This window comes from Bos mutus, chromosome 8 (genome assembly GCF_027580195.1).
Source record: "Bos mutus isolate GX-2022 chromosome 8, NWIPB_WYAK_1.1, whole genome shotgun sequence".
Taxonomy (NCBI): Eukaryota; Metazoa; Chordata; class Mammalia; order Artiodactyla; family Bovidae; genus Bos; species Bos mutus.
In genome coordinates this window covers 40,813,853-40,834,093 of record NC_091624.1, presented here as the reverse complement: position 1 = coordinate 40,834,093, position 20,241 = coordinate 40,813,853, and the positions used below count along the sequence as shown (strand labels likewise).

Genomic DNA, 20,241 nt, shown 5'->3' with positions numbered 1-20,241 from the left:
TAGACACACATCACCCAACACTTACACACCACCCACACACATATGTCACCCAACATACATACCACCCCACACACACACCCCCACCCCACACACATACCACCCCAACACCACACACGTGCGCACCCCACACTAACACAACCCCACACGCACATATCACTCTACATATACACATACTACCACATGCACCACCCCACACACACCCCACTCCACACATACACACCACCCCACACACACTACACACACACACCACACACATACACACCACACATATACACCACACATAGACACACCACCCCACACATACACACCACCCTACACACACCACACACCCCACCCCACACATACACACCACCCCACACACTACACATACACACACCACCCTACACACACTACACACACACACACCCCACACATATACACACCACACACATACGAACCACCCTACACACACTACACACACACACCCCCCACCCCACACACATACCACCCCACCACCACCACATACACACGCACTCATACTAACACAATCCCACATGCATATATCACTCTACATACACACACACCACCCCATGCACCACCCCCCACACACCCCACTCCACACATACACACACCACCCCACACACACTACACACACACACGCACACCACACACATACACACCACCCTACACATACTACACACATTACACATACCACACACCCTACACACACCACACACCCCACCCCACACATGCACACCACTCCACACACACCACACACACACACACCACCCTACACACACTACACATACACACACACCACACATATACACACCACACACACACACCACACACACACACCACACACATACACACCACCCTACACACACTACACACACACACCACACATATACACACCACCCTACACACACTACACACACACACACACACCACACACACACATACCACACGTATACACACCACCCTACACACACACACATACATGCCCCACACAAACACAACCCCACATGCATATATCACTCTACATACACACACACCACCCCATGCACCACCCACACACACCCCACTCCACACATACACACCACCCCACACACACACACCACCCCACACACACACACACACACCACACACATACACCACCCTACACACACTGCACACACACACACATACCACTCATATACACACCACACATATACACAGCACCCTACACACACCACACACACACACACCACCCAGGCATTCACCACACACACTTATACTCCCCATCTACACACTACACACATGTACACATGTGACCCCAGTCAGATCTGTTCCTTTCTCTACACATCCATGGGGTTAAAAGAACATGCTGACAGACATAGTTAGGAGGAGCATTCCCAGAACAGTTACTCAAATCCTGCTTTCTACCCAGATAAATAAGAGGAGCACAGTTCCTGGCTAAGTCAGGAGGAGCATGAGGGGCACCAGGGTGGGGTGAGGGGTGGAGAGGGTGTTGTGGGGAGGAATGGATCGAGCCCTACATGCCAAGAGTGCGGGGTGAGCCCGGAACCACCCTCACCCCCGCTGCCGGCAAAGCCTGTCTATCCACCCACGGGGAAGCAAGTAGGTGCCCCTAGAAGATGCTATTTGAAGGGAACCAGAAACACTTTGCCCAACCAAGACCTCACCCCAACCATAGCACCTGAGCCTCTATCCTTAAAAAACCTCTCATTGGGTTAAATATTGTTCTCTCCTTTTTTCTTTCATGGACACAAAGAGAAGTAAACATGAAGCCACTGGCACTCTGCTCACACCTCCTGCAAGCAAATCCTCCTGGCCGGGGGAGCCCGGGGGAGAAGAGGAAATGAAACGGAAGACAGGAAGCGCTTGGCACCCCGATGGGGAAGCTGGCCTCCTCCCATCAGTCCCAACTGCTAACCAGCATGGCCAGAGTCACGGGTCACCACCCCCCACACATTTCTCCCTGTCCCCACAGCCCCTCCCCACACCACACCCTCTCCACCCTCTCCTCGCCACCAGACACATTGTCCCTGGAAGGGGAGGTGGAAGAGGTGACAGAGCCGCAGCTAAGGCCCAATTTTCACTGATGCTCAGAGACTCTGACAGCTGTTAGAAGAAGAATGTGATTTTGAAATTTAAATAACACGCTTCTGCATTCGGCTCAGGCAGACAACCTGAGGATAAGCAGTTTATCGCCTGAGCCACCATGCAGGGGGGCAGGGAGACAGGCTGCAGTTCCCCCCACTATCCCCTGCCCTGAGTCCCCAAAGCCTCTTCACAGGGGCTGCCTTGGGATTGAGTTCCCTCTGAGAGGCACCAGCCGACCTGCTGGGCCATGCTTGTCTCTTCAGCTCAGCAACTTCAGGGGAGGAGGGGCAAGGGGGCCCTCAGCGGAGCCAGGGAAGGGAGAGAGCCTCCCAGGGCATCCGACAGAAATGAGCCAAGCCCAACTCTCCGGGTCCCTACTCATGCACTCCGGTGACCTTCACGGGGGACTGACTCTGGAGCCCAGGGCTAAGCCACTCCTTCACCCAAAGGCAGCTCAGCCCCACCCCACCAGGGACTCAACCCGAGTCAGTCACGCTGAGTTCTGTCCCAGAGAATTCCTGAGCAAGAGTCCCAAGGGAGGAGACCCCAGAGAGGCCAATCTTCCACCTGCCACAAGGGTCTCCAGTCACTGTCCTCTGAGCCCAAGAGACCTAGAAGTGGGGGTAGCCTCTGAGCCACGATGCTGCTGAGATTGTCACCCTCAGATCCCACTCCCCTCCTCCAAGACTTTGCTGATTTCCCCAGGCGCCACCTACTGCTGCCTCCCTTGGGCTCTTAGGGCTACACTAGCACCATGGATAAACCACCTCGTGGGTGTCTAAGCTGTGTCCACCTGCCCCAACGATCCAGTGAGGACACAGTCTGATTCCCTTCAAAGCAGCATCTCAGGTAGTGCTTGCATCACACCGAGATCCACCTCTTCCATGAAACCCTCCGGAGCCCCCAGTCCTTCTCTAAACCTCAGGGCTACCCGACAGGCAGCCCACATGGGGCACCTCAGACTCACCTGGACCTCTTAGCCAGCCTTCCTGGTGCAGCTCTAAGAGCTCACACTAAACCACTAGCTCCCGCCAGCGCCTGGCAGCATCACCCGTGGCCACCACCTAGGGTGCTCCTGGGCTCCACCGCCTTCTGGGGAGGTCACCACCCATCCTTGCAGGGCTCCATTTTACAGATGAGGAAAATGAGACTCAGTCAACTGATCCACCCTGTAGTCAATCAGTGAATAGGGTCCAGCTAGGATTCAAACTAGGACCAGCAGGTCTCTAGTCTGCCACCATCCTCTAGTCCAGGATCCTCCGTGGATGGGTGTCAGTGCCAGTGTTAGGCACCCAGGGAAACACAGAGATGCGTGCGTGCAGTGACACAGAGCCCAACAATCACACTGCAATCATATTCGTGCCCCCAGCACGCAAGAGTAAGCACTGTAATACGAACGAAGCACAAGGGCACAGAGCGGGAGGGTGGTGTCCCTCAGGGGCCATTTCCAAAGCTTCTTGGCAAGGGTAGGGTTCCCTCCTCTCCTGAGGCCCCTGAAAAAGGACCAGTGGAGCCTCCAACTAGAACACCCCAGAGGTGCAGAGAAAAGGGAACCCTCCTGCACTCTTGGTGGGAATGCAAACTGATACAGCCACTATAGAGATCAGTATGGAGATTCCTTAAAAAACTAGAAATAAATCTACCATATAACCCAACAATCCCACTACTGGGTATAAACCCCAAGGAGACTGTTAAGTAGGTAGAATAGGGAAAAGGAGTCCAAAATGGCGGTGGCTAAAAGACAAGGAAGGTCAAAGGAAGGTCCGAGGACCACAGTGAAAACTTCAGGCAGAACAAACAGCACTCCTGGCTAAGCCCAATTTGCATAGGGCAGGCCCAGGTGGAGGAAAAATCATATAAAAGGAGGAGCCAAAGCGCTTTCTCTCGGACTCTATCTCCCGCGTGCATGCACGCTCTCTCTTTCTCTCTCTCTCTCTCACTCTCCTGCTATCTTCTAAATAAAATAGAGCTGTAACACTGATTTGCCTAAGAGCTGTAGCATGGTTTGTCCAAGACCCAAGAGGTGTGACGCGCTGAGGGCTTTAATGTCCGTCGCTCCAAATCTTTGTTGTGACGAGATGAAGAACCGAGGAACATACACTTGAGTGACAAAACCATAATTGAAAAAGATGCATGCACCCCAATGATCATCGCAGCACTGTTTACCTAAATGTCCATTGACAGATGAATGGATAAAGAAGTTGTGGTACATACACTCAATGGAATATTATTCAGCCACTAAAAGGAATGCATTTGACTCAGTTCTAACAAGGTGGATGAACTAATAGCCTATTACGCAGAATAAAGTATCAAAAAGAGAAAGACAAATATCATATTTTAATGCATATGTATGGAATCTAGAAAGATGGTAGGGATGAACCTAACTGCAGGGCAGCAGTGGAGACACAGATAAGAGACTTGTGGACACAGGGAGGGAACCAGAGGGCGGGACAAATTGAGAGAGCAGCGGGGAAACATATACATTACCATATGTAAGATTAGATAGCCAGTGGAAATTTACTGTATGACTCAGGGAGCTCAAATCCAGTCCTCTGTGACAATCCAGAGGCGGTGGGATGGGGAGGGAGGTGGGAAGGGACGTTCAGAAGGGAGAAGACAAACTTATACCTATGGCTGATTCATGCTGATGTCTGGCAGAAATCAACAAAGTATTGTAAAGCAATTATCCTCCAATTAAAATTTAATTACTTAATTTTTTTAAAAAAAGAACATCTGAGGAGTGCAGTTTGGTGCTCCGTGATGACCTACATGGATGGGTAGGATGGGAGGGGAGATTCAAAAGGGAGGGGATATGTGTATACATATAGGTGACTCACTCTGTTGTACAGCAGAAACTAACAACATTATAAACCAACTACACTCAAATAAACAAAATAAAACAAAAATTTCCTTAAAAAAAAAAAAAAGAACATCCTCAGGCCTCTCCTGGCTCCATCCAAGCAAGACAGCCCACCCCAGACGCTCACAGCCAACTGACACTGTCACCACCCATCACTTCTTCCTCTAACACTAACAGAAGGCCCAAGCCAGGCCTCTCACCAGCCACCCTGTGTTCCCACCTGATCACAGTGAGCTAAGGCCACAGAGGCCCAGCAGGCGCCCCAGGGACCCACTGTCCCCTAAAAATCGCCCAGCCACCTCCCACTGCAGCCCCCACCCAGCATGAACATGGCTGGGAGGGAGCCTCATGTCACCAAAAGCCATGCAACCATCTCCCATAAACAGGCTCCAGGACAACCTTGCCTGAGCCGCTGATGGCCTTGGAGAAATCACTCCACTGTCAGTTGTAAAAAGTGAAAGTTGCTCTGCTGCTGCTACTGCTAAGTCGCTTCAGTTGTGTCTGACTCTGTGCGACCCCATAGACGGGAGCCCACTAGGCTCCTCTGTCCCTGGGATTCTCCAGGCAAGAACACTAGAGTGAGCTGCCATTTCCTTCTCCAATGCATGAAAGTGAAAGTTGCTCAATTGTGTCCAACTCTTTGCGACCCCATGGACTATACAGTCCATGGAATTCTCCAGGCCAAGAAGCTACATGTTTGAGTCCAATATCCCAGGTACTGGGCCAGGAATCTGCACGCAATTTCTCAATTTTCTGTTGTCGTTTTTGTTGTTTAGTCACTAAGTTGGGTTCAACTCTTTGCAATCTGATGGGCTGCAACCCATCAGGCTCCTCTGTCCATGGGATTTACTAGGCAAGAATACTGGAGCAGTTTGCCATTTCCTTCTTCAGGGATCTTCCTGACTCAAGGATCGAACCCACGTCGCTTATGTTTCCTGCGTTGGCAGGTGGGCTCTTTACCGCTGAGCCACTGGAGAAGCCCAAATTTAATAGCAGATATTTGTATTTATTGTTCTTGTCCTCTGTCCACAGGATTTAAAACCTGAGCAGGTAGGTGTTGCCATCAGTCCAGCATTGTGTAAGAAGAAACCAGGGCTTAGAGCTGAAGCACCAGAAGAAGTCTGAGGAACATGACGGGCAGGGGGACAAGCAGGACTGAATCCTGATGTGGACTACCCCTTCACCTGGAGCCGCAGTTTCCCTTGTTGCCAAGTAAGGAGTGGGCTTAGAGGATCTCTAAGTTCCCTTCCAACTATAGAAAAGACAAGTTTGCATAAATTTACTCTGTACCCACGGATAAGATGGTTGGATGGCATCACCGACTCAGTGGACGTGGGTGGAGTTGGTGATGGACAGGGAGGCCTGGCGTGCTGCAGTTCATGGAGTCGCAAAGAGTCGGACACAGCTGAGCAACTGAACTGAACTGAACCCACGTATCTGGCAACGCCTGTACCCATGTATCTGGCAACACCTGCATCAGGTGCCCAAGGCCGTGGAGGCCCCCAGCCTCACCAGTAACACAGAGAGAGTGCCCACTGACAGCCCCGTAAAGGCCCCTGCCTGCTGCTTCTCCCTGGCCCTGAGGCATGGCCCAGCAGTCGAGAGGGAAGCCACTGCCTGGCCCGCCCAGGCCCTTCATCCTCACTTTTATGGCCTCACCCCTTGTAGATGAAGCATTTCCTTTCCCTCACTGTTCGCATCACCCCTTGCAACCCTGAGAAGCCTGTGCACCACGACTAGAAAGTAGCCCCACTTGCCGCAGCTAGAGGGGGAGGAGCAACTAGAGCATGCAGAGGAACAAGGACCTCACACAGCCGAAAACAGATCAATAAAGAGACAGTAGCAACTTAGCCCCAAAGATACAAGAGCAGCCTCCCCCAAGTCCCTGGGTTCCAAATGGGAGTATTACAGTCTGGAGAATTCCCAGTTCTGCCCCTCACCACAGCCTTTCCACATCAAGATGGTGGAGGGGGCAGCCTAAGACCACATATAAATGTGTGGAAAGGTAGGAGACAGTGCTTCATACAATCGTATTGGGCAGCAGCCTTATCATCCTGAAGCATCAGTGCAGGACCTGAGGTCTCCCAGGCCGGGCCTCCCCAGCCAGCGAGCCACAGGTGGGTCATACACCTGCCCAGATATTGACCCCTCAGCCTCCTGGGCAGGCAGGCAACGGCCATGACCATCTGAGCTCCAAGCTGCTCTACTCCATCCTATGGATGTCAAATAACACCACCGTCGTCAGTGCGCCTTGATGAGGTCAAGCATGCTCTAAGCTCACACCTTCCTTTTTCAGAAAAGAGACATAAGGTCTGGAGCAGGGAAGTGACCTGCCCAAGCCCATCAGCTGATCTGTGGCAGAGACTATGCTGGAATCAGGCTCGCAGTTCCCCACTCAGCCTTCTTTCTGCTGCGTGCCTCCTACCACGGTCTGCTTGGTTTCTTGGTGGCCAGGTTTCCCTCAGATAGAGCCACCCCATGCACCAACTCAAGGGCTGCTCTGGGTGAAGGAGGGGCAGCAGGCGCAATGAAGGGGAGCCTTGCCCTCACTGTGGGGAGTGGTCCCCAGAGCCCAGGGATCCAGGGTCATGCAGGGCCCAGTTATGTCTGAGCATCAGGTAAAGGATGCTGATTGAGTGAGCTGCAGACCAGCAATCTCCTCATTTGTCTTGTCAACCTCCTTGTCCTGCAGAATGCCAAATCCATTACAGAAAGATTTTCTGCCAGGAAGATACTTAGTGTCAGTCTAGGAAGCACTGGAGATCCCAGCTCGGGTGAAGACCTCTGACCTTCAACCTCCAGGGAGCAAGCCAAAGCCATTTCTTCCCTGGAGGTAAATCCAATGGCTCCCACCCAGACAGTGGCACCTTAGCTTGGGGTGGGGTAGGAAACGGGTAGGTCAGGTTGCTAGGATTTCCCCGTCACAGCATCCACATGCCAACTACCTCCTCAATCTGCTGGAGTCCCCAAGCACTGCCTCCGAAAGAGTGGCCCAAGGTGGTTTTCTATCCAAAACTAATCAAGAGATGTGAGAATCAAATGTCTGTGCTAGGAGGGGCCTCAGCCAGTCCATCAGCCAGTTCAGCCCCTGAGAGATGGGCGAGGCTCATCACAGAGTCATCACAAAGCCATAAACAGAGACAAGATGGGTACCTCAGCCATCACCCCATTGCAGGGTGTGAGAGTGAGAGCCCAGGGCAGGCCACTCCATGCAGGGACCATCTGTGAAGTCACCATCCCATCCACCGCCATCCCCGCCACTACCAGTGCCAAAGGCACATCCAAATGGTCCGTCTTTGGCCACTGCCTCCCTTTTCATGGGGCCCAGGATTTCTCCCACCAGGTACATGTGTATCACCACCTCTTAATCCCTTAGAGCATGCCTTCTCAACAGAAAAGAAGGGTATCAGCCCTAAAGGAGCAAAAATGGGCTCCTGGGTAAGCAAAAAAAAAAAAAAAAGGAGATATGACAGTGGCATGTGGCCCTCCAAACCTCAACCCTATCTGACAAAATTTTATTACTTAGCATTGGCTATGGACTGAATTGTGTCCCCACCCTAAATTCACGATGCTGAAGCCTTAAACCCCCTAGTGTGACTGTATTTGAAGACATGGCTCTTAGGAGGTAATTAAGGTTAAATTAAGGTCATATGGATGGGGCCATGATCCAATAGGATTAGTGTCCTCATAAGAAGAGGAAGAGGCCTTTCTTTCTCTTTCTCTCTGTCTCTCCCCTCTCTCTTCTTTCTATCTCCCTGCTCCAATCCCCCACATCCTTCCCACCCATCTACACCCCGTACCCTGAGAGGACACAGTGAGAAGGCTGCTGTCTGCAAACCATGAAGCAAGCCCTCTCCAGAAACCGAACTTGCCAGACCTTGACCCTGGACTTCTGGCCTCCAGAACTGTGAGATAATAGACTTCCATCATTTAAGCCATCCAGTCTAGGATATTCTTTTATGGCAGGCCCAGCAGACTGAGACTATTTCTCTCTTTAGAATTAATTTTTCTCCTTAAAGGGGCAACAATGAAAAAAAAGAAAAATTTGGGAAATACTGTCCTGGAGAATTCTTCATTGGAAAGGGCCCAGGGTCTCGCTAGAGAGTCTTTCATTTCAGTCTAGAGTTCTGCTTCTCAACTGGCAGTGACTGTTCCCCTCAGGGGACAAGTGGCAGTGTCTGGAGACGCACTGGGTTGTCACAGTTTGCGGGGCTGCTCCAGGAATCCAGTGAGTAGAGGCCAGGGATGTTGCTAAACACCATACACAGGACAGCTTCTGCCACAGAGAGGATTACCCAGGTCAATGGCAACAGCACTGCTGTTGAGAAACCTTGGTTTAGAGCAAAAGAAACTTCAGAATGTTTCACAGTCACAAAGTGCCAGAAGCCTGAGATTTGGGGCCCTACACTCACAGGTCTCGGTGAGAAAGCCCACCCTGATCCTCTCTAAGCACGACTGGTGACTCCAGAAAGCTCATCCCAGCCTCCACAGAATTCCCAAGACCAGAAGGCCCTCCCCAGTGCCCAAGTAGAGGTAGGCTGCCCTAGACCCATTGGTCACCCAAAAGCCAGAGGGAACAAGGTCAAGAAGAAAGAACCAAAAAAACTCACGGGGCTCCTACACACAGACCATGGCAAGCAAACTGGAGCTCAACTGAGCCTCTCACTCCCTAGGCAGCCTGAGGCAGGAGTGGCCAGGAAGCAGAGGCTCTCCTCAGAGGGATTTCAGAAGCAGAACGCCCAGGGGAGACAAGAATTTCTGAACAGAATGGACGATGGTGACAGGAACACAGGCCACCTCAACTAACAGCTCCCACGAGCCCAGCAACATGCTCAGCCATGGTCAACCATTGGTTCATTCTGACCCTACGGCCATCCAACAAGATAGGTGCCCTCCCCTCTGCACCAAAGAGCAAACTGAGGCACAGAGAGGCTGAGCAAATTTACCAAAGTAGAACAGCTGGAAAGGACCCAGCCAGGCAAGATGAGTGACAAAATGGGAAAGCAATACCAGATGTCAGATTCAAGACCTCCTGCATGGCAGGTCATTCTAGGCCATTCCCATAAATGCTTTAGGCCACACACAACCTCGGTGGTGGTGAGAAAGGGGGAAGGTGTCATGGTTTTCTCTTTACAGATGAAGACCCCGGATTTGGAGGTGTTCAGGGGCTTACTGGCGAGAGGACATCTCACCCAAGCCACAAGGTTCGATCTGCCAGCCCCAGGGGACCTGAGCAGAACTGTCAAGGCCCCAGCACAAGCCCACTCACCTGAGAAGATTGAAGCAAGCCTGAAGATGTCCGAGAGGCGGGCGGTCACTGGCTCATAAGGTGAGGCTTCATAAAACTCCTCGCCTGGAAGAGAGAACCGCATCAGACCAGGCTCACATCCTGCCCAAAGCTTTGCACACTTTATGTGGGTAAGGTATTTCTCTCCAACCAGAGCAGATCAGACTGCCCAATACAGCTCTCTCATGACTCCCTGCATGCCCCGGCCTCTTCTAAGGACTTCTATATGCTTCTGGAAAGAAGGCACAGGGGAAGGTGGAACCCTGATACTCACCATGGAAGGCCAGGTATTAAACAAATCCCAGGATTTGAAGCCAAAGGACTCTCCAACAGTCATTTAGTACAACTTCCTCATTTCACAGGAGAGGGCTCTGACGTGGCCCAGAGAGGTGAAGCAACCTGCCTGAGATCACACAGCTCCTCATGGCAGACCTAGAGCTACCTGGCCCTGACACTAACATCCTCTCCCATCACAACAGACTGGCTCCGCCCAGGCTTACTTGGGTGCATGCATCCTCAGTCGTGTCTGACTCTTTTGCGACTCCATGGACTGTAACCCACCAGATTCCTCTAACCATGGGATTCTCCAGACAAGAATACTGGAGTGGGTTGCCGTCTCCTTCTCCAGGGGAACTTCCCAACCCGGGAATTGAACCCACCTCTCCTGCATTGGTGGGCAGATTCTTTACCACTGAGCCACCTGGGAAGCCCATACCCCAGCTTAAGGGGACAGGATTTCCCCATTGCTTCCCACCATGTCACCAGGAGTGACTGGCTGAGGTCCACTGGACGGAGGCCTGACCAGTGACTCCTGTATGCCTTCCGACCTGTCTTCCCCTCCACCTGCTGCCCCTCCCCCAGGCTCTGGGGTGCACCAGAGGCTCGAGGATGTGAATGAGTGACAGCAGATAAATGGCGGATGACTGCCCTGGAGACCCAGCACCACCTCAGCGGGACTCCTGCCCCCTCCACCAGTACCTCAGCAGGAAAGGGAAGATCCTCGAGACGGACATGATGGTGAGAAGAAATCAATGGATAATCACTCAGACTGTGTGTGCATGCAGAGGGGGCGGGGGAGACAGGTGATGACCACAGCCTCACACATTGATTTCCTGTCCACCTGAGGCCCAGAGCCACAGGCAAGCTCACCACCTAAAGAGGAGTCCATGGGGGTGGCACCCCTGCAGGGGGCCACCTGCAGGAAGGGGCCAGCCTCCGGGGCTGGCCTCCGGGGGAGGGGGTCTTGGAATCTGCTTCTTCAGCCAGGCCCCAAAGTCACCCACAGGCTAGCCCCTGACTGGCTCTCTGCTGGTCCAGGGACAAGGCATCTCTCCACTATACTAGGATGACCCCCCAAAAAAGGGTACAGACCCCCCCAGAGGACATGAAGGGGCATCTCTCCACTATACTAGGATGACCCCCCAAAAAAGGGTACAGACCCCCCCAGAGGACATGAAGGGGCATCTCTCCACTATACTAGGATGACCCCCCAAAAAAGGGTACAGACCCCCCCAGAGGACATGAAGGGGCATCTCTCCACTATACTAGGATGACCCCCAAAAAAGTACAGACCCCCAGAGGGACATGAAGGGCATCTCTCCACTATACTAGGATGACCCCCAAAAAGGGTACAGACCCCCAGAGGACATGAAGGGGCATCTCTCCACTATACTAGGATGACCCCAAAAAGGGTACAGACCCCCCCAGAGGACATGAAGGGCATCTCTCCACTATACTAGGATGACCCCCAAAAAAGGGTACAGACCCCCCCAGAGGACATGAAGGGGCATCTCTCCACTATACTAGGATGACCCCCAAAAAGGGTACAGACCCCCCCAGAGGACATGAAGGGGCATCTCTCCACTATACTAGGATGACCCCCAAAAAAAGGGTACAGACCCCCCCCAGAGGACATGAAGGAAGAGCATGCCCCCTGAGAAGTGGCCCCACCCTTCACTGTATCTCACAAGAACACCCTTAGGCCCCACCCGATCCAGCACACAGGGCGCCTTATGCACAGGGGGTGCCCACTGGTATCTGCCTAATCCAAAGATGACTCTTTGGTCCAGGCCTGTCTCCAACCCCACCTCCCCCCCGGGGCCTGCAGGGCCATCATGGGCTTGCAAGATCTCAGCATCCTCCCCTTTGCCCACCAGCACTGGAGAAACTCCCTGAAGGGGGGGAGGGCGGGGGGTGGAGCGTACCAGCCATGCTAGCTGGTGCAAACAAATAACAAGAGACTTAGGAAGCGCTTTTGTAATAACGATGAGGTTATGTTGTGCTTTCTTCATACTGGCACTATTAGAAGTGCTTTAGATGTACTAACTCATTTAATCCTCTTAATTTCCCCAGGGGCTAGGCACTATTATTCTCCCTATTTTTCTGATCAGGGACTGGGGCATGGAGATGCTACAGCACTTGCCCAAAACACACAGCCGGTGAGTGGCAGAGCTAAGTTTCAAATCCAGGCTGTTGGCTCCAGAGTCCAAGTACTTAACCAGTATGAATACTGCCTCCAAAAATAAAAAGTGTTACCGAAACCAAATTCTTAAACAAGTACTACCAACCCTGAAGATTCATTGGAAGGACTGAGGCTAAAGCTCCAAAACTCTGGCCACCTGATTCGAAGAGCTGACTCATTGGAAAAGACCCTGGTGCTGGGAAAGACTGAAGGCAAAAGAAGTGGGCAGCAGAGGATGAGATGGTTGGATGTTATCACCAATTCAATGGACATGAGTCTGAACAAACTCAGGGAAATAGTGACAGACAGGGAAGCCTGGTGTGCTGTAGTCCATGGGATCGCAAAGAGTTGGACACAACTGAGCGACTAAACAACTCTTGCATACTTTTCACAGAGCTGACTTCTCCTGGCTGGACCACTTCCCTACAGCAGGGCCTGTCCTTCCCTATAGCATCTGACACAGCACTGTGCCTGGGTACAGATAGGCTAGTATGACTGATTGGCCCAGGGGATGGATCTCTGGGGAAAAAGAGCCTCTTCCATGACTGGTTGGGAGGGGCCCATCCTATTTAAATCAATTCTCCTTGCCTGCTCCTGCAGCAGAATTCACCATCAGGAAATCTGAGGTCTGCCTGGCAGCAAGACTGAAGTCAAATGCAGGATGTCAGACTCCAGGCCCACGAGCTGGGAGAGGACATGTAGGGAGAACCCTGTGCACTTCACATTTGCAGAAGCAGGATGACCTTGAACTTCAGCATTGCCACTGGAGGAGGCAAGAAGCCTGGTCTCAAGTGCCCTGTGCAGCCAACAGTGACATCCCTCCCCTCACCCCAATGTAAATACTGGTGATTACGGGGGCGGTTATGGCAGAGGGGAAGACGAGCTCAAGGCCACAGCTCTCCCCCAGGGCAGTGGTCACTTTTCAGTTACTCAGTTGTGTCCAGCTCTTTGTGACCCCATGGGCTGCAGCATATCAGGCTTCCTTGTCCTACGCTGTCTCTCGGAGTTTGCTTAAACTCATGTCCATTGAGTCAATGATGCCATCCAACCATCTCATCCTCTGTCACCCCCATCTCCTCCTGCCCTCAGTCTTTCCCAGCATCAGGGTCTTTTACAATGAGTTGGCTCTTCATGTCAATTGGCCAAAGTACTGGAGCTTCAGCTTCAACATCAGTCCTTCCAATGAATATTCAGGGTTGATTTCCTTTAAGATAGACTGGTTTGATCTCCATGCAGTCCAAGAGGCTCTCAAGAGTCTTCTCCAGCACCACAGTTCGAAAGCATCAATTCCTTGGCACTCAACCTTCCTTCAGAGAAGGCAATGGCACCCCACTCCAGTACTCTTGCCTGGAAAATCCCATGGATGGTGGGCTGCAATCCATGGGGTCACTAAGAGTCGGACATGACTGAGCGACTTCACTTTCACTTTTTACTTTCATGCATTGGAGAAGGAAATGGCAACCCACTCCAGTGTTCTTGCCTGGAGAATCCCAGGGACGGGGGAGTCTGGTGAGCTGCCGTCTATGGGGTCGCACAGAGTTGGACACGACTGAAGCGACTTAGCAGCAGCAGCAGCAACATTCCTTATGGTCCAACTCTCACATCCATACGTGACTACTGGAAAAACCATAGCTTTGACTATATGGACCTTTGTTGGCCAAGTGATGTCTCTGCTTTCCAGGACAGTGGAAAGGGGTCTACTTAGAAGAGTCCAGGGTCTGGTCCCACCAGCAGCTTGCTGTGTGCCCTGTGAGGCCTACCACACCTCTCTGCATCTCAGCCTCCTGCTAGAATGATCTCAAGGCCCTTGGCAGTTGGGACTGTCTGAGAGTTCAGCTCCCAGCTCTGCCCACACATGGACTGCTGAGGTCCTCAGTCCATGCAGTGAGCTCAGCCTCAGGTGGGGAGGTGACAGGTAGGGCCTCTCTCTCAGAGGCAAAAGGTGGGACTAAGTCTGTAGGAATTGCATCCACCAGCAGGGACCCTGGAGAAGCGAGAATCTAAGTGCAAACCCACATGAGTCTCTCCACTCCTTGATCCCCTCACCCGTCCAGACCCAAGTCAGGTTATCAAAATGTTAAGGTCAGGAAGATCCCCTGGAGTAGGACATGGCAACCTACTGCAGTATTCTTTCCTGGAGAATCCCATGGATGGAGGAGCCTGGTGGGCTCAGTCCACGGGGTTGCAAAGAGTTGGACACAACTGAAGTGACTTAGCACACACACACGCACAAGGAATAGGGAGGAAGTGCCTGCATCTTCCCGGGAGACCACTCTTCCCACTCCAGGAAGAGCCCCCTCTCAGGAAGACTCTGTCCTTCAGAGGAACACCACCTGCTGTTACTAATAAAAGGCCTCCGGGTTCCCCAGTCAGCCCCGAACAGAAACCACTGGCCCAAAGACCCAGGGGAGGGGACTGAGCAGTCTGCAAGGGGTAGGGAGCATGGTTCTGAGGAAGGAGAAAAGCAGGGGCCTGACTTTCTAGAGTGGACCCAAAGAAGGGCCTCCCAGACTACAGGTGCCCACACAGGGCCCAAGGCTTCCTCAGTGCTCTCGCCCTCTGAAGCACACAGTAGGTATTTAACAGATGTTTGTTGAGTAAATGAACCAACAAACCATCTCAAGCATTGGGATCCAGAGACTCTACAGTCAGAGCCCTCTTGGGTTGAAGGGGCCTTATAGACGTGGCAGAAGGCAGCATAAAATGCATATTATGCTTTCTGTTGTCATCAAAACACCTCACCACCCAGCTCCAAGCAAGGTCCCCAGTGCGCTGATGTGGTGATGCTGAGGGTGCCAGTCCAATGGGAAGGGTCTCCAGTGGCCCATCCAGCTCTCTAGCCCTAAACTCTTCTATCCCCTCCCTTCCCATTCTGCACCTACAGCAAGCCCACCCACCTTCTGCCCAGTCTCCCTTGGGTTGAAACCAAAGGCCGTGGAAAGAAAGCAAAAACCTAAACAAACCGGCTTCCTGAATTGGGGCCCTTACTGTTCTGTGCATGGGGAGAAGGAAATGGCAACCCACTCCAGTATTCTTGCCTGGGAAATCCCAGGGCAGAGGAACCTGGAGGGCTACAGTCCATGGGGTCGCAAAAGAGTCAGACATGACTGAGCAACTAAACAGCAACATGGATTTGTCAGTTTCTGTTATGTGAGTTTTGTAAGAAGTTAAATAAGTCTTCTTTGTGATAAATATGTATTCTGTGCATGGAGTCAGCCTGGGAGGGTAGGAGGAAGCCAGCCCCTTATCTCACAGAGAACAGAGCGCCCCTCTCTGTGGCTAGTTCCCTCTCTTTGCTAATTTCAAGTTCTAGGACTCCAGGTTGCCAGCAACAGAGAAGTCACCACTCAGTTCATGAGGAATTACTATGTTACTAATGGTGGTAATACTGTTAATAATTCCAAGCCTGTTTATTCCTAATTTTAGGACAAATTTGAAACTTCTGAGCCACTGGTCAGGAACTCATCACTATCCAGGCTCCACCCTGGGCCCAGCTTCCTCCTGCCCCTCCAGCAGCTGGGGCAGGGGAGGCGGGCTGATGACCCTCAGATTCCAGGCTGACACCTCCCCTCCCCTAAGGGCACAGTTCCACATCACACCCCTCTCTCTTCTTAACCTCAGCCTCTCCATTGCTTCTGTCCTACTTTAGAATTTAAACTAGTCAACTCTCTTTTTTAAAAAAGTCATCCTTTGTTCTCTATCTTCACATGCTTGCTAAGTGGCTTCAGTCATGTCCAGCTCTTTGCGATCACATGGACTATAGCCTGCCAGGCTCCTCTGTCCGCGGGATTCTCCAGGGAAGAATACTGGAGTGGGTTCCCATGCCCTCCTCCAGGGGATCTTCCTCACCCAGGGAGCGAAACCACATCTCTTTTGTCTCCTGCATTGTCAGGTGAGTTCTTTACCCCTGAGCCACCTGGGACGGCTACGGCTAAGTCACTTCAGTCGTGTCCGACTCTGTGCAACCCCATAGACAGCAGCCCACCAGGCTCCCACATCCCTGGGATTCTCCAGGCAAGAACACTGGAGTGGGTTGCCATTTCCTTCTCCAATGCATGAAAGTGAAAAGTGAAAGTGAAGTCGCTCAGTCGTGTCCGACTCTAGCGACCCCATGGACTGCAGCCTACCAGGCTCTTCCGCCCATGGGATTTTCCAGGCAAGAGTACTGGAGTGGGGTGCCATTGCCGAAGCCCTGTATATTCACACCAAAATTCAAGAAGTTGTCCACAGTCATCATTCCCAGTTCCCCAGCTCCCAGGCACCCCGCTAAGCAGGCTTCTGCTCCCAGTGGCCACCTAAGGAGTCTCCCCAAGGGCACCAGGTACACTCTCCATCCCTCTCCTGTCCGGCCTGAAGTCTTGGAGGCTGTTGATCCTCCTTCCTTCTGACAGTGAGCTCCTCCCAAGGGGCTCCCTCCCACCTCACCCCCACAGCCTCCTCATCACCCCTGCAGCCCATCTTTCAATGGCAGTGATCCCAGTAGTTCAGTTCCTGACCTCCTCCCAGTGTGACTGTACCCAATCCCTTGGCCCCAGTTACCACCTGCAGGCTGCTGGTGACTTCTTTTTTATTTTTTATTGTAGTTGATTTACCACATTTTTATTTATTTTTGGCCACACCCTGCAGCATGTGAGATCTCAGTTCCCCAACGAGGGATCAAACCCACACCCTCTGCATTGAAAGTCGGAGTCTTTATCACTTCCAAGGAAGTCCTTGCTCATGACGTCTCAATCCTTAAGTCCAGTCCCCCTTCCTCACCTGAGCCCCAGCCCTGCACGCCCAGCTGTCTATAGGGCAGGGCCGATGAGGGGCATATAACCCCAAAACAAACGCATATCTCCAGCCCTCCCCCGACTCAACACCTTTGCCGTGATGAGCCCCCTCAGCCACTCAGCTGCCCCAGACAGAAGCCTGGGGGCCCTCCCTGACTCTTCCGGCCTTTCACAAAGACCTGTTGATTCCAACTCCTGGGCAGCTCTTAGATCTTTCTTTCCTACCACTGTCCTCGTTCAGCCGCCATGTTCCTGGCCTGCACCACAGCAGTGGCCTCCAAACAGTCTCTCCAATCTGCTCTCCTGTTGGAACCATGTGAACTTTTTCCTGAAGCACAGATCATCACATAAAACCTCCAAGGGGTGCTGCCCACCAGATCCAAACCCCTCCCATCTCTCCTCCTCCATCCCCACTCCACTTGCCTCTAGGTGGCGGTAGTGGTAAAGAACACATCTGTCATGCAGGAGACAGAAGAGATGAGGGTTCAATCCCTGGGTGGGGAAGATCCCCTGGAGGAGGGCATGGCAGCCCACTCCAGTATTTTTGCCTGGAGAATCCCATGGACAGAGGAGCCTGGTGGGCTAGAGTTAGACACGACTAAAGCAACTTAGCACCACTGAGTTACCTGCGTGTCTGTAAGGAAGGTCAGCTAACCTGCATTACATGCTGCCCTTTGCCCAAGCTCTGTCCCCCACCTCCCACACTCTCCCCACATGCCTTCACGAAATAACTGCACCTCACTCTTTAGTCTCAGCCTGAAGCCCGCCTCTTTCAGGAAGGCTCTCTAGATTTTGCAAAAAGGGGTTAGATGCCCTTCTTTGGCTCTTCCAGAGCCCCCAGTGCTTTCCGACAGCACTCACTACATCACCAAATGACAGAAAGTCCCTGACTTATCTGTGTCCCCCGAGAAGAGGAGCTCCACAAAGGCAAATGCTGCCCCAGCTGCTCTGGACTATTAATGCCTAGCAGCCAGGAAACTCCCAGTAAACAGCTGTTGAATTAATAAATGAATGTCTGACCCAGGAGGCCTGCAAATCCTCCACACCCTAGTCTGGAGGCGGAGGAAATGGGGGAGGTGGTTGAGAGGCTTACAGGTTTGGCCTTGGAAATTGGAGGAGGGCTTGCCCAGGGCTCTGGGACCTGCTGCCCACGTGCCCTCCAATCCCTGCTGATGGTGCCTAAGACAGGTCAGGGGTCAGGAAGCTACCAGAAGGGCAGGCCTCCTGGAAGCAGGCAGGCAGAAGAGGGGCAGCAGAGAGTGGCAGGGGCTGGTCTGCTCACATGCAAACCTAACAGCTCCGCCCGCACGCAGCCAGTCCCTTCTCTCTCCTCTGTGCTTTTCTCCATCCACCTGGGCACTCTGGCCTCACCTGCCCTTGTTACCACGACACACAGCCAGCCAGCCAGCCTTGGTCCACTCCCCATCCAGACCCCCATCCCCTCTCATTCCACCACCCTGACCCTTTCTCCTCCCTAGCTCCTCCTTGGTCTGTCTCTCCAGCAACATCTGCGCCCCACCTCTCCAGGTCAGATGATTACCTCCTCTGGGTGCTAGGTTGCCCAGGAGGTGGAGAGAGACACGGCGGGCCAGTCCATCCCGTTACCAGGCCCTCCCGCTGAACCCAGGACCCTGGCCGGCCTTACCCTCGGTCAGCCCCAGGTGGATGCTCCAGTAGATCTGCAAGCACTGCAGCTCCTTCTTCATGCCCCGCTTGCAGCGGCAGTCGTAGAGCGGGCTCTCCTGCAGCACCTCCAGGGCTGCCTGGCACTCCTTGTTGGCCAGCATAGTGTTGCGGTCCCGACCGGCCAGGCACTGGCGCAGCGTGCGGTAGCGGGAGCTGCAGTTGGATTCGGCCGCGCACAGCTCATTGGCCCGGACACAGTCCACTGGGGGGCGCCAGCCGTGGAGCTCGGGGCCCTGCGGGGAGGAAGGGCTGGCCAAAGAGCGGAGGGTCTCGTCTGGGTGGTGGGGAGGGAAGACAAGCATGAATGAGGGCCGCAGTCTCCGACCCCAGAGGCAGGCCTGGGGGCCCTTCTGGGAGAGTCACACCGGTTCTATTCAACACAGCAAGGCCAATTCAAGGCTGCCTGCCCCAGCAAGTCAGAGTAAGCGCTGCTAAAGGGGCCCAAGATACCACCATCTCTCCTCAGACCCCAAAGGAGAAAAGTTGTCTTCGGCCCTGGCCCTACATGACCCTTTCCTGGTTCCTTCCACGGCCCTGGGCCCAGGAGCACAGCCCAGAAGAGCCAGAGGCCCCAGCCAGACCACAGACGGTCCAAGATGCCAGGAGTCCAGAGAAGGATCCCACAGCCTCAGCAGAGAGCTGGCGGCTGATGGGCCTCCTAGGGCAGGCCAAGGGGAGATCTCAGTTTCAGAGTAGCCAGGCCTCCTGCCAGCAACCTCAGGTCCAAACAGGTCTGGCCAAGGAACCAGCTAGGCTGACTGGTTAACTCTCACAGCCTGTTAGGCTCTCAAAGACCAGATCAGTCCTCGCGTTCCACCCTCAGAAAACTGAGGCCCAAAGAAGGGACGTGACAACTCAAGGTCACACCCAGGCTAAAACGGCCCCTCCGACCCCCAGTCTGTCCATTTTGAGTCCCCAGACTTCATAAGGAAACAGGGACAGACAAGCCTGAGGTCTGAGGAAAGCTCAGAGGGAAGCACTCCTCTGGGGGACCCGGCCCTCCACACCATCCTGTCCAACAGAGACAAAATCCACCATGGAGACAAGTTCCACCCAAGCCCCCCAAAAAATGCTGGGGCCCAAGCAACTC

The 20,241-nt window shown here is 53.1% G+C and overlaps 1 protein-coding gene across 8 annotated transcripts in view; it reads right to left on the bottom strand.

Annotated features, from left to right (window-relative positions):
• Window positions 1-20,241, bottom strand: part of GFRA2 (GDNF family receptor alpha 2) — a 249,901-nt gene that overhangs the window by 125,180 nt on the left and 104,480 nt on the right. For all 8 annotated transcript variants that reach the window (XM_070375517.1, XM_070375516.1, XM_070375519.1 and 5 more), the window contains 2 exons: window positions 19,111-19,425; window positions 10,215-10,298 (listed from right to left, as the gene is read on the bottom strand). In XM_070375517.1, coding sequence (XP_070231618.1) covers window positions 10,215-10,298; window positions 19,111-19,252 — 226 coding nt within the window. In that variant the 5' untranslated portion in view covers window positions 19,253-19,425. The remainder of the gene's footprint in view (window positions 1-10,214; window positions 10,299-19,110; window positions 19,426-20,241) is intronic.